Source organism: Mus musculus, chromosome 13, assembly GCF_000001635.26.
Source record: "Mus musculus strain C57BL/6J chromosome 13, GRCm38.p6 C57BL/6J".
Taxonomy (NCBI): Eukaryota; Metazoa; Chordata; class Mammalia; order Rodentia; family Muridae; genus Mus; species Mus musculus.
In genome coordinates this window covers 19116386-19131218 of record NC_000079.6, presented here as the reverse complement: position 1 = coordinate 19131218, position 14833 = coordinate 19116386, and the positions used below count along the sequence as shown (strand labels likewise).

General features: G+C 39.9%; 1 protein-coding gene across 3 annotated transcripts in view; it reads right to left on the bottom strand.

Annotated features, from left to right (window-relative positions):
- Amph (amphiphysin) overlaps positions 1-14833 on the bottom strand; it is a 205891-nt gene that overhangs the window by 22814 nt on the left and 168244 nt on the right. Inside the window, exons 14-17 of one of the 3 annotated variants that reach the window (NM_001289546.1) lie at positions 13044-13067; positions 10591-10623; positions 9888-9944; positions 6071-6193 (exon numbers count right to left, since the gene is read on the bottom strand). In NM_001289546.1, coding sequence (NP_001276475.1) covers positions 6071-6193; positions 9888-9944; positions 10591-10623; positions 13044-13067 — 237 coding nt within the window. The remainder of the gene's footprint in view (positions 1-6070; positions 6194-9887; positions 9945-10590; positions 10624-13043; positions 13068-14833) is intronic. The other 2 variants (NM_175007.2, XM_011244304.3) reach the window with 2 other exon arrangements.

Genomic DNA, 14833 nt, shown 5'->3' with positions numbered 1-14833 from the left:
TCAAATTCAGTGATGTCTCAATACCTCCTGAATGTTAGAAATGTTTGGGTTTTTTTATTTGTTTGTTTGTTAGGTTGATTTTGTTGTTGTTGTTCTCCATTTTGCGTCCCATCTGGAGACTTCCAGGTGCCCTTTCAGGTTATTTTCTTGATTAATGACTGATGTAGGAATGCCAAGAACACTCTGGGTGGTGGTTCTAGGTTATAAATGAAATCAAACTGAGCAACTCATAGGAAGCAAGGAAGTAAGCAGCATTCTTCTGTGGCCTCTGCTTTAGTTTCTGCCTGTAGGCCCCTGCCCTAATTGAGGTCCTGCCTTGACTTCCCTCAAGGATGGACTGTGATTGTGATATGTAAATCAGATAAGCCCTTTCCCCAGGATGCTTTGGCTATGGTGTTTATCACAGCAGTAGAAACCATCCAAAGCTGGAATTCATCAAGTTGTTGCTGAGAGGCCATTTCTCCTCCATCAGTGAATTGAGCTAATTGAAACCAGATTAGATTAGACTAAAGGCGGGTTTATTGGGAAGCTGCTTTCCAGTGGACAAGTTCACTGGCCCCAAGGACCACAGCCAGGGAAGTCACCATGAGGAAGGGGTGGGAAGAAAGAAAGAGAGAAGGGGGTATGCTCACAAAAAAAGGAAGAAGAAACCAAAATGCCTGTATTATATAGGGGAAAAAGCCCCTGGGGAAGGGCAGCTCAGCCCCTGGGCTGGGAAGTTCAGAGCTGGGGTATGCCAGGTAGGAACTGAGGGATGCTGGGAGAACTTGGAGGCCAGGGTGGTTTGATATATTAATTACCAAAGCCTCAGACTCTTGCCCTGGTGTCTGAAATCAAACAGATGCATATAATCGCATACTTTGAATGTCCTAAATGTGTGTCAAAGCATGTTCCAACAGCACAGCGTCAAGGCATGGGTGCTGTAGGAAGGTACCTCAGTGCTCAAGCATCCTCTGCCTTGTAGGCTCAGCCAGTGCTTCAGTCACCTCTAAGCTTTCACTTGTGGAACAGCCTCCTGGTTGTAGCTGAAATTTCTAAAATACAGCACTCTAGAAACTTAACTGTTGCCAAAATTCTCTTGCATCATCAATGCTGATTACAATAGAACTGATACAAGTTAACTTTGTTTTTTTTTTTTTTTATCGTGTTTTAGTGTTTTTAGTTTGCTCATTCCATCTTCATGTATGCAATTATCTACACTATCTCTGGCATAAATGACATAATGACAAGTGAAGGTTACAAGAAGTACACATTACAGATTTTAAATAATTGATACATTCTGATAACTGCAGGATGGCTTCTGCTGGAGTCAGAACATGGCAATATTCCTGATGTTTGCTTTATAAAGACAACTGATAGAAAGACTACTGAGTTCTAGGCTTTCTAGTTTATTCTGATTCTAAAGAATAATAATTCTGGCGCACAGAAAGACTACTGACATTTTTATTACATGTCCATCCTATAGCTTGGGTAAGAAGCTGGCTTTGACTGTGAATGCACCATTCTCCATATGCTGTCACAGAAGGTTTGTGTTTATTGCATATTAGTCTGTTAACATCTCTATTATAGCTTATTTCCATTTCCTGGGAGTTAACTAAGATGAAAAGAGCTCAAGGAAGCTTCTCAAGTAGTGAACAGGTTTGGAACTGTCTGTCCAACTTCTGTGCTTTTGTCAAACCAATCTGTACCCAAGATGATAAACATCTAAATTAGAGAGTTCTCTAGCAATCCTTAGAATTTGAGCACAGCCTGCGGTTGTACTAGACCTCAAGCCAGCAATGTGTGAAGAGGTCTTTAAGTATGCTTTCAAACAATTGATATGTATCCTTAGCACTTGGAGTCAGACGTGCTACTATTGTGACATGAGGTCATCCCTTATACACTTGGAATACCATCATCTACATAACTTTTTTTATTTTCTGTACTATTTGGGAACTAGCAATCAATCATATCACAAAGTCTTTCCTCATCAACAGCAAATTTTGCAACAAACAGAAATCAAGAAGAGGTTAGTTGGTGTCCTAGTTAGTTTTGATTGTCAACTTGACACAGCTTAGAGGAAAGCCATAATTGAAGAAGTGCCTGGATCAAATTGGTTTTTTGACATGTCTGTGGAGGCACTGTCTTGATTGTTAATCGATGAAGGAGGAATGAGTCTACTGTTGGCAGTACCATTCCCTAAACAGATGGTCCTGGACTGTATAAGAAAGGTAGCTAAGCATAAAGTTGAACAAACAGGCCAGCAGGCAGTGTTCCTCCATGGTTTCTCCCTCCAGTTTTTGCCTTTAGCTCCTGCTCTGACTTCCCTCAATGACTAAGTGTGACATGGAAAGCTGAGTCAAATAAATCCTTTTCTTCCTTAGGTCACTGTGGTCACAGTAGAATGAAAATAGAACAATTGGGTAGAACTTTCCTACACTACTTTTGGCAATTACCTTCTAGATTTCTCTCTTTAGAAAGTTATGTAGGGAATGGGAAAGTGCAAAAGGCCTTCTGATCTTTGTGGGATTTCTCCATTGCAATACAAACAAGAATGTTTCAATCATGTTCACCAGCTAAGAATTAATGTCATCCCAAAGGTGGAAGTCCCCTGGAGCTCTGTGTTCTCTTTGTCCAGATGAAGAAATGGGATGGAACAAAGGAGTGCTGAAGGTAGGGTTGGAGGTGCACTGCTAGTTCTCTTTGGAGCTGGCTGTGTAAACTTACAGAGGAAATTAGTAAAGGGATTGAAGCAGTGGGAGACCATCACTGCCTTTTCCTTACTGCCCCTAAATGAGGCTGTAGCCAGAGCTCTTAACAGGCTGAAAAATATGGCATTTTATGAATTTTAAATTTTAATTTTAAAGAACTAAAATTAAGGAGTAAATGTTTTCATCAAAGTCTATTTTAAAGAGAAAGTCATAAGGCAACTTGGGTCTTCAAGAGACTATTATAATTTCATAGAGAAGATACTGGTACTTTGACATAGGATGGCAGTTGATACACGTCTTCACAAAATGATATTTAAAACACTGCCTACCACAGTCTCCCTCCAGCAAGATCAAAGGAAGAGTGCCGTCCTAGAAGCTCACATCCTATGGGAGTTTCTGTTGAAGCAGTACCTGGTACTGCAAATCTGATTCACACATTCATGCATTTTCTTCCAAAGAGAGTGACTGGATTTTCCCTTCTTCCTCTGCATCTCACTCAGCTTTCGACCTGTTACTCTAGTCCTTCCTGTAGTCCCATCAGAATCCCTGAGCAGCTGGGTTCTAGTCCAACTCAACCAATTGCTACACTGTTGCCATGGCAATAACTGTTAGAATTAGCTCCACATCTTCCTTGAAAAAATCATCTGCAGAGATGACAAAGTCAATGCATTTATTTTTGTTGTTGTTAACTTGGCTCTAAGCACAGGGCATAGTATGTATTAACGACACTTTATTGCGTTAAAAGTTTCTGCAAGAATAAGTGCCAGAGGGGCTGTCCCATTTTCTGAATTCGCTAAACTCTTCCCTGTTCTCCCATCCTTCCCTTCCCACGCCCCACCTTTGTAGGACTCCATGCTGCCAGTTACTTTTTTGGTTCTTTTCTGCCCAGGACTGCATGGGTTTCCCCAGCTCCAAATGGAGGCTGCTAGGCCCTTCCTTCCTGTCTCTGGGAACCAGGCTGGTAACCTGCTATTCCTGAGCAGGTCTTCTCCTGCTGCTGCATTGATCCAGGGGTGGGACTCTTAGTCCATTTGCCTTCCTCATTTTGCACAGCAGCACTTTATACACTTTGTTATCCACGAGCTTGCTTAATGTTGACATTATCTCTGTTTGCAGTGTGGGTCTTTGGCACAGCCATATCCACTGGAAATGGCGAAAGCTATAAAGCCAGCACAGAGGTTTGACATAGTTCCAGCAGCGATGAGCCAAATGTCCACTCTCACTTTTATGCTTTGGTCTCTGTGTGCTGCATTTTGGGGGGCATTCTGCATTATGATTCATTTTATGTCTCTTCCTAAGAAAATTATGTCTGAGTTCTTTTTGAAGAGTCGTGAAATTACTATCTCTTCTGCTTTTAGGGAAATAACTTTATCTGGCCCTACTTGCAAGTCATCCTCATGCCCTGGAGACTGTGATAAGCACAGATGAGGCCACGAGTCTAGGAATCTTCTCAGGGTATCTTCCCCCAAGCAAACTGAAACAGTATGAATGGGACAGGATAAACATAGAGATACTTGACAAACTCTCACTGGCCAGGAGAATTGGTAACAGATTCATGACTGCTTTTTGTAATATGCTTAGAACTCTCTGAAAATGTACTTTAAAGATTGGGGATCTTACAGGGTACACACCTGGAGGAAAGCGCTCAGTAAATAGGAGCGATCAACTAAAACAACTTTTCCTACTTTATAAGGCTGATGATGAAACAGTATAGGCAAAGGTGATAAGTCTTAGAATTTGCTATTCATAAAAAGACCAATTCACCTATTTGCAGTTTGCCTGGAGTGCTTTAAAACTTCAAATAATACCAGTCTACTATATAATGAACTTTTGCTTTAGTGAAGACATTCTTTAGAATTATTGAACTGGAGCTAAAAAAGCAACAATAAAAATAAAATTTGTTCTATTTGTACTTTCTAATTGTGACTGAACTTATAACCATGAGTATGTAATGAAAAACCAAACACATGTTTAGAAAAAATGATGTAGCCGGTATTTGCTGAATAATCCTTAATTTGTCTTTGTTCTGTGAACCCCGTTTAAAGAAGTCAATTGCTGAAAGATCCCCCTGACCACTGCACCTGACTCACTCCTTATCTCCTCTCAATTGTTAGCAGAGGGACAAAATCCCCACAGGTTTTCCTTGTGCATCAAGGTTAAAAAAAAAAATGTATCTGAGCAGTAGGTGGATCTCCAACCCAGCACAAAAGATATCCATAAATTCCCTCATAGCTTCAAAGCCTGCATGGACTAGATTTTGAAAAAGTGTTTTTTAGATAATAAATATTTATAGATTCATTGGTCTAAAATATATACTATTAGTTCAGTATTGAGCCATTACCAACTTATGAAAGTAAAATCATAAGGAATCAATACATAAATGTCAGAAAGACATAGGAGACGGGATAGTGACCATGGACATCCATTTGGCTTTGAGTTATACAGCTCCATCCCCCAATTTGTAATACTCTACATGGCAGCCTCATTTCATCACCTGCACATACTATGTATAAGCACTCATATCCAAACAATGCACTGAAAGGTCATAGCCTCCTTACACTCCCATATGCACCAGGCTCCATATGTTTCCACTTCTGAACAATGCTATAGGCTTCCCCACCCCTGGTAACAAATCATACATCTATTATTCAAGTGAATTCCAAACCTAGTTAGGTATGAAGACTAGAATGGCCAGTCCGGCTGGAACTAGCTTTTGTTGCATATGTAGTAAGACAAAAGGATCCTCTTTTAGGGTCCATCTTATGGTCTGGTTGATTAGGTTATGCCATTGCTCTACTATGCATGTCCTTTCCCATAATGCATCTGGTTTTACTCATATGAATGACAACTTATGCATAGGCATAATATGCCCTCATGTGTCCTGCTCTCAGTCCTGTCAGTGTATCTCTCTTTAATCTGAACTATCACTTTGCTGTAAATTAATTTATCTTGTTTTGTTTGCAGGTCTGTATGAGACCTCACGTTCTATTGCTTTGGATAAGAGGCCACGGGCCTGGAAACACTCTGTGCATCCCTGACTGCGAGAAGCACAGAGCATGAACAACAAAGTTATCATGGGCTACTTGATCTCTAATGACAGGACGTTTCCAACTGTCTCAGGTGGATCACAGAAATAGGTCTGACTCTCTCCACTGACAACAGAATAATCATGGGATAGTTTTAAAGAGCCACACCATGGCTACATGGCAGTTTCCCTAATGCATAAGTTTGATTATTTGGTATAGTCTCACTGATGATGATGATGATGTCAGAGAAATATGCAGGGCAGCTAAGACCCGGATAGGAAGCGATACATAGGCTCATGGTGAAGACTGAAGGAAGCAGTGGACTGAATGGAAGCGTTAGGGGACAGTGCTCACCACAGCCTCCTCCTTTGGCTCCTCCATCTCTAGCCCAAGGTCCAGCCCAGCAGTAGGTGCAGCAGCAGTGGCAGGAGGCTCTTCGGCTTGGGGCTCTGTAGGTAGAGCCTGCTCAGTTTCAGCCTTGAGTTATTTGGGGGTAAGAAGAAAAGAAACCTCAACATGTGAATAGATGACATTGCAGAATTCTGGACAACCCAGAATCTCCGCATCATTCTGAGCAGGCAGCCAGTTCCACTGAATTCATTCTAGAAAAACGAGTTCTATCATCTAGTGTCACTGGGTCTTGTAGAACTGAAAAGTGATAGTGTGCGATTGTGTTGAGCTTCTACTGAACAGGATCCAGAATGGTTTCCTTCAAAGTCGAGCAAAGACCTGCCACTGTATTCACCTGTAACAGTCTGTCTTCATGCTACTATAGATTGTGTGAGAGAACCTGAAATGACTCTGCTGTTGTATGGAGAGAGAAAGAGAAAGAAAGAGAAAGAGAGAGAAAGAGAAAGAGAAAGAGAAGGAGAAGGAGAAGGAGAAGGAGAAGGAGAAGGAGAAAGAGAAAGAGAAAGAAAGAGAAAGAGAGAGAAAGAGAAAGAGAAGGAGAAGGAGAAGGAGAAGAAGGAGAAGGAGAAGGAGAAGGAGAAGGAGAAGGAAGAGAAAGGGAGAAGGAGAGGGAGAAGAGGGGAGGGGAGACGGAGAGGGAGACGGAGATGGAGACAGAGAATATCAAAGAGAATGTTTTTAGAAGGTCCAACATTGGCCAGGTGAAAGGAGTCAGAAAGAATCTAAAGATCACATAGTCCTGTGATCTTAGGTGTATAAATATATATATTACACCAAAAATGGAAGGATCATTCCAGTATACAAATTAAAAATATTTATTTGATGCAATGTATCTCTTCCAAAGCAGGGAGAGCAAGCTCGGCAACCTGGCTGCTCCAGAAACTGCAGAAAGTTGGAGCTTCTGGGTCACTCCCTTCTTTTTGATCACTCAGAACAACTCTGTAGCAATCAAAAACCGGTTGCTTGAAGAATTATAAGGCAGCTTTCTCCATGGTCTCAGACCCTTTATACCATAGGGGCAAAATAAGATGCTGTTGGCCCCATGACACTGCTACATATAGTCAGCCTACAATAATCCTTACACACTGAATCAGGTCTCTAGCATTTTAACTCAAAAACTCTGCTTTTCCTGTATACTTAATTAATGCAGCACATAATGAATTTTACATAAAAGTAATAGGGAAACTGATCTAAAGCTGCCAAGAATCCAAGAGAAGATTTGATGCACAACTCATATAAAATATAAAAATATAAAATGCAAAGATAACTGAAAATACAGAACAATATTTGGATCATTGCCTTACATTTCTAGAAAGCTGGGGAAATTCTGGATCTTAATTTAAATAAGATCAATGAGGGTGGCTTTAGATATGAATCTAACCGTATTTCCTTGTTAAAATCAAAAAGCACAGCTATAGCATGGAACGAACAGGATTGGAATTTTCTCACAAGGACACATGTTCACTGAGTTCTAACAATTGTGGATGCGACTTAAGTTCTAGGGGACAAATGCAGCTTACTAGTAATGAGCAAGCATGAAACACTGTATAAAGCCCACTACTAAAATTAGTCTTATGGACCACTCTTTTATTCCTTCTGAGATATAAAAATATTAATATTTTCTTACTATATACCAATGAAGTTCAATTTTTAAGCAATATCTTATGGGGAAATCTGAAGTTTTATTATGTGAATTGGGCTCTGCTTCAACTGTTTTTGCTGTTGTTCCTACAAGGTATCTGTCTTGACAGATGTTAATGGGCCAGTAACATGCTATGTCTAATTGTGAGCTCTAGAAGCAATTCTTCTTTCAGAATGAAAATTTGTCAGAATAAAGCTGGCTATGTTGTTCTGGAGCACATATTCTGAAAACGCTCAGTGATGAGAATAAGCCATATCAGTACAGAGACAGAGAAGAGCTGGGAGAGTCAAGAGTCTATAAGCCAGTGTGGAACTTGCCTTCCACTACGGCTTTTCCAGGCTTAGAAGGGTTATTTAATACAAACTCAGAGGATTGGTGGGCAACTAAGGAACAAGGTCTGAAAACTTAAAATGGCTTTAACTGGTACATAGTTATATTCTGAGGGCCATGAAACATGAATCAGGAGATATGCAGCTGAATGCCAGCTTCATTCCCCTTTGCCCAGCTCAGTCAATGGGCCCAATGCTGTGGCTTCTGCTGTTCCTGAAATGTCACCCAGTATCAACATACTGATAGTTATAGTTTATAGTTCCAGTGCATGGTGATTGCCTACTGCCTGTAGCAAGAACCTTAGTTGCATTTGCAATGCTGGGCAGGACAAGCTGTGCTCCTCAGCAGAGAATTCTGCTCAGGAGAATACATGAGGAGAGGACTAGACGGAAAGCAAGAAAGGTCACATGACCAACACTAGAGTGTGGAGAGATTCTCATGGCTCTTGAAAGGTCATGGTTCTGAGCTTGGACTTTCTATATTAGTGTAGTGCTATGAGTTTAAGCATGTCCAATAGTTTTTCTTCTCCTCCTAAATTTCTGAGTTTTCCATAACTCTTCACAATTGATAATTTAAAAAACCCTCATCATCCAAATTATATCATCAAGGCTGAGAATAACCACTATGAGAATGGGCATAACAAGCCTCTCTGGTGTAGTTATTAATACCATACCCATAAAAAAGAGCCGGCGCTTCTGTTCTCCACTGCTTGTGCAAAAAGCACAAGGACATAATAATGCATTGACAAAATACCAGAATGTTACCAAAATTAATTTTTGGACAAATTTTTCAGAATGTCTTATTTCAAAGTAAACATGTACCTTGTGAGAAAATGCCAATCCAACGTCTGTTTCATTCCATAGGATATGAAATGAAATGTTGGTCATGTGACTTTTTGATTTTAACAAGGAACTATTGTTAGACTCATGTGTAAAGCCACCCTCATTGTTTATATTTAAATAAAGCTTAGAATTGGTCCAGATTTCTAGAAAGGTAAGCCAATGATCCAACATTGTTCTGTAATGTCAGTTATGTTTGCATTCTTAAAATGCTCAATATTTTCATATGAATTACGTGTCAAACCTCCTCTTGGATCCTCTTCAAAAGTCCTTCATAGCACAGACTCAGCTGGCCAGGGAAGAGCAATGTTAACAACCTCTGCAACCCTCAGCAAGCACAAGCCCTCTCTTCTGCAGTAGAGTAAACACACAGTGACAGCTCTCAAGCTCTTCAATCGGCTTGATGAGGAAGCTGCTGAAAGGCTTCCCATGGCAACTGTCCTTCCCACCTTCCAAGCATCTCCTCTAGTCTCCAGAGAAACTCTTTCCTACTTAGTCCATGGTGTTAGTCTCTTCATTAGCTGGCCTGTAAGTGCTTCTCTCTAGAACTTTTAAAATGAAGGGATGACATGAGAAATTAGTAGCTCTAGGCTCAAGGAAAAAGGCAGTGACATATTAGTTAAAACATAAATTCTTGGGGCAAATTCATTTTTAATCCTGTAGCTTAAGCTACAGTCACATAGAGACCTGTGGCTTTGATGGATTTATTTTGTTCCATTGAGGGTCATAAGTATCACAGGAAGCTGGTTCCTGCTGGTATCACTGTGCCAGAAACAAACAAGTTCAGAGTCAGATTTTACAGATGATTTCTTCCCATTTTTCTGAGAAAAGGGAGAAGCCATAAAAAAATCATACTATGCACATTAAAGTTCAGATAGGCTAGTGTAGCCAACTAACTTCCAACTGTTCCATGATGACAACTGTCCCAAATATGGACACATCAACTTACCAAGCCACCTACCATATTCTGATCTGTCTGCATGGTGAATAATGAAGTGTCCTGGGCCTGAAAATTGAAAGAAAATGGGCCATTAAAAAAAAATCCATCTAAACTAGTAACCACCAGTTGTATCGATACATTTTAATGTTTTTGAAAGTTCCCTTTAAATTATTAAAAAAAAAAACACAAGTAAGTGTTAACATGAGTTTTTCTAAATATAGGTCTGTACTAGCAGACTACCCAGGAAACACCACTTTCTTGAAGACAGCCTAAGTATGGTTTCTGATCGTCAGATGGCTTCCCCTCCCCACCCCCTGGAGAATCACTAAGCGTATCACTGTATGTAATGTGGCTCACCATGACATTTTAGAAGAAGGTCTTAAAAACCATCATCTCTAAAAACCTTATCTCCTCTTTTCCAACAGCTGAGTCTAGAGGATCTTTTGGGTTGGAGTCGCCTCTAAGAACTAGTAGAAAAATTGGTATAGCATCACGGAGCACTTAATGAGCCGGATCCTGGGTTAAGTACATTGCATGCGTGGCTCATTTCATCACAACAATGCTATTTCCATTACTCAAGTTGTAAGCAGGGAGGACAAGTTTTGTACTGATGCTCTTAATCATTTTGTTGGATCAGTGACACAAAACCCACACAGAAATGAAGTACAACATTCTTAGCTGGGAGCTCTCATAAGAAAAACCGTCTCCTTACCTGGGTGAAATCATTAAATGAACCCCCAGAAGCCTAAAAGAAATGGAAACCAGGTATGAATTTTTCAACAACTTCACAGGATGAATGAATAGCCATTAGACAGGCTGAAGAGAAACTACTACCACACACAATTGAAAAATAATACAACAGGCTGCTTTGTTCGAAAGTGCTCAGGAACGACAAAGAGCCGTGCTATATTATTATAAATAGGCTGACAAAAAAAAAGGGGGGGGGGAAGATGCACGTGCTTCAATATTCACCAACATGGACTTTCTCAATAATGATGAGGTCATTCTAGAAAGAGGTATGGGGGCTAATATCTCTTTTCAGTCACTGATATGAATCACTTTAATGAACAGCAACAGAGATTCTACAGTTTTCGTGAGCCTGAGCAAAACATTTCTTGGGTTTTTATTGGAGTGGAGCCACATTAGTGACACTAAGTAAATCTCTGTTGCTCATGGTTTAGCACATTTTAGTGTGTTACATGAAAAAAAGGAGAGAGAGAGAGAGAGAGAGAGAGAGAGAGAGAGACTCGGTAATGGGATGGTAAGAAGGACTCTACTGATTACCAGCACAATCATTATTTAGATTTTTTTTTTTTGTCAACCTGTTTGTGTTTGGCTTACATAGGTATCAAGAGGTACATCTGTCAAGGAGATCAATGATGGAAAATGAAGTTGGTGAGAGACATAAGGAAAAGCAGAGCCTAAGGAAATCTGGCTAGTCTAAGCTACATTCTAGGGTAAGTACCTCATCTTTATCAGCCTCTATGTCTTGGTACAATAATCCATATCTCTGGTTAGCAATTTCATCTTCAGATAAATCTGAGTTGTTGATGTCATTGTCTTGGGAACTATCAGGGCTCTCCATGCTAGTGTTCCAGGAGGTTCCCTGACTCAGTGGTCTAATTGTCTCCTCGCTTTGATCTGAACTGTTAGCACTGGTATGTTTACCACATACATCTGCTGGTAAGTTCTCCTTGAGTCCTTTCTCATTTTCTACCAAATGTTCCCAGCATCTGTGTAAACCTTCTTTATCTCTGATATGCCAGTGGCTATTAGATTCCTGCCACTCAGCAAATGTGCTTGTGTGGCCATCTGGAATATGAGAGACTTTTACTATATCTACATAATTGATTCCTGACTTCAAGTCTGACTGCCAGACTTGACCTGGATCGGTTCCCCGAGAATCAGTTTTTTCAGTTTTTGGCAATGTAATGAAATGACTAAAATTTCCAATCATTTCTTTTTTAGTTAAGTCCCATTCCCCAGTGCTTGAATCTTTAATAACAGACATGGGGGCAATCTGCATAGGCATGTTACTGAACCCTGTGTGATTAGCAGGTGTAGCTCCAGAGCCTTCTGCCTTTTTTTGATAAATTATTACTTGAGTCTCATCAGATAACTCTTGGATTCTATCATCAAATGTATCTGTCACGTATACTCTTCCCATGTCTTTTTCCAATAGATCAGCTTCCTCAAAATAATTTTCATAGGTTTTTAGTCTTTCTTTACATATCATCTTTAGATCATTCCAACTTTCCACTTCACTACTTTTAAGTTTCTCCTGGCCTTTCTCTGCTGGTTTTTTGAGATGATTTAGTGTTGTATTCTCTAGACTGTCACATACTTTCTCTTCAAATCCCTCAGTACCTTCTATTGCCTTGATACCAATAGCTCCAGTGTCTACCCTTTGGTATGTCTCCACACATACCCACATAGGATCTTCTAACTTCTGTGTCTGTTTTATTTCACCATCTGATATTTTAGCTTCTTCATGACCTTCTTTGAGCAGGTCAGCTTTTCCGACGGCTGGTAGCTCTGAGTCAAGTAATGCATATGGCTGGTCCATCTCCATGTACGTAGTAATAGCAACTTCAGCCCCAGGAACAGGCTCTGAGGACAGCTGCTCATTTCTAGCTGGAGGAGCATCCTCATCCTGACCAGCTACAGTAGAACAGTCAGCAGAAGAAAGCATTGCAGTGGATAATCTCATGTCTTGCTCTGCTTCAGAGAGACAGAGCATGTCTTCTTGGGACCCACTTGAGGTCATCTCCTGGCTGACACTGTCTGTCCTAGCATGAGGCCCCCAAGTGAATGCACCTATGTCAGTTTCATATCTTTGAATCTCTTCAGCCAAACCACTGTCAGGGGTTTCCTCCATGATGAGGTTACACATAGAAAGACTTTTTGAAGAGTCAGTCTTTAAAGTATGCAGAAAAGCAAAGAGGAAAAAATGGAATAGACCATGAGATATTTGATGAGAAACATATAGGTCTTCATTAGTGTAGTATCAGTTAAATAAAATCAGAAAGTACTTGAGTTAATCAGTTTACAGTCAATTCTAGGACTAGCAATGTCATGGGGGAAAAGTCATTCAACAAAAAAATATCATAGGTACAATGATATTAAATATCTTCAAAATCTAGAAAGTTATGAAAATCTACTTACTGGTTGTACCAAATCAGTGCTTGTCTGTAAGATGGGGAGGAGAGAAAAGACAAAAGAATGAGAAGACACTTCAGTGTAGTGTTGAAGTCTCACATTGTCCAGTGACAACATTCTTCAGAATGCTGTGGCTTTTACTGTCCAGGAATTACATTTTACAACTTGTTTTGTTATTGGAATCATTTTGTTCTAAAAAAATTATTTAAGACTTTCAAGGAGGAGGCACAAATGAAACAGAAAGAGCCCATGTCATTTTCTAATAACGAGGATGTATCATGGCTACTTTACAATTTCTCCCTTAGGAAACCAAGAAATGAAAATGCTTATTCAAATGAGTATGTGAGTCTGAGGATACCAAGACGCTATCAAGCATAGAGGACATGAAATGCCTCCATGCTGCGTGCTCTGTAAGAGCATCAGAGAAGAATCTTCCCACACTCGTTCTTCACTCGGGTCTATTTCACTAGGGATTTCTGGATGGAGAATGACTTTGTATTAACTACACTAACTAGCTTGAGTGTCTCCTGGCAGTTCACCCTCAACCTAGAAGCCAATTTCTGCCCACAAGAAAAAGGCCCTGTACAGTGGACTGGACTACGAGTCACAGGCAGTATGTCCAGAAAGCGGATATTTCGTATATTTTTGTTGTCTATTATTCCTAACAAATCTGTCCTCTGAAGCAATGAAAAGTTCCTTCTAGAAGATACCTTTGCCCTTACCACAGTCATTTTAGAGAGGGGAAAAAATGTGCTATAGTTATAAATAAAGTTACAAAATTCAGGGATAACTAAGATTAGTATTGTTTCCATAATCAATAATAAAAGGAATTCAAAGTTGAGGTTAGGATTCTAGTGCCCTGAGTATCAACCCATCCTCACTGTTTTACAAATGCACAAATCAAACTAATTCAGTGTAAATTATGAATTCAGTGTAAACATGTCTTAGTCATGTGTAGCTTCTAAAAACACTCTTAGTTATGTTCTTGGTCTCTTTCAAGGATCCTACAAAGTGGAATATAAACTCTAGGGAAGTTTTTAAAGATTACGACCCTGCACTAATGAATGCTAGGCTTTACATGGGTGTCATCAGCCTTCTAATTTTGCAATGCAGATGAATACAACAAAGTTCCTCTCCCTCCCCCTCTCCCTTCTCCCTCCCCCCTCTCTTCCAAGTCTAAATTCTGAAAATATTCAACCTTGCACATCAGGTCAGCTATATAAAGTAACACCATAATCATTGGTGCCTTTTGTCGATACATGCTATATACTGGGATAAATACCAGGCACATATCTCATTAAATCCTGAAAAAACCCTCTGAAGTATATGTCATCACCTTTGTTTTATAGATGTGAAAAGCTGAATTAGAGAATTTTAGAAATTGATCAAATTTACAAGATTATAAGTATTAGGGTACGAACTCAACTCCACATCTTTCTAGTTCAAATTTTTTAAATGTTTCAACTGAGTTTATTTAAATATAATGATAAAAATGTTCCCATCACCTTTTATTTTTTTCATCCACACTCTGTGGTTTGTTTGTTTGTTTGTTTGTTTTTCGAGACAGGGCTTCTCTGTGTAGCCCTGGCTATGTTTTGATTCAGTTTAAGAGTACCATATGCGTGCATGCCTTCCACTATGATGGCTCTTTTAGAGTGTCAGTCCCCACAGGAATTCACAAAGAACACAATGCCATTGTCTTGATCACTATTAGTTCAGCAATGTGGGCCACTCACACACATTTCTCTACTAAGTTCTTAGATTTGAACTTAATAGATCCAAACTTTCAAGTATTT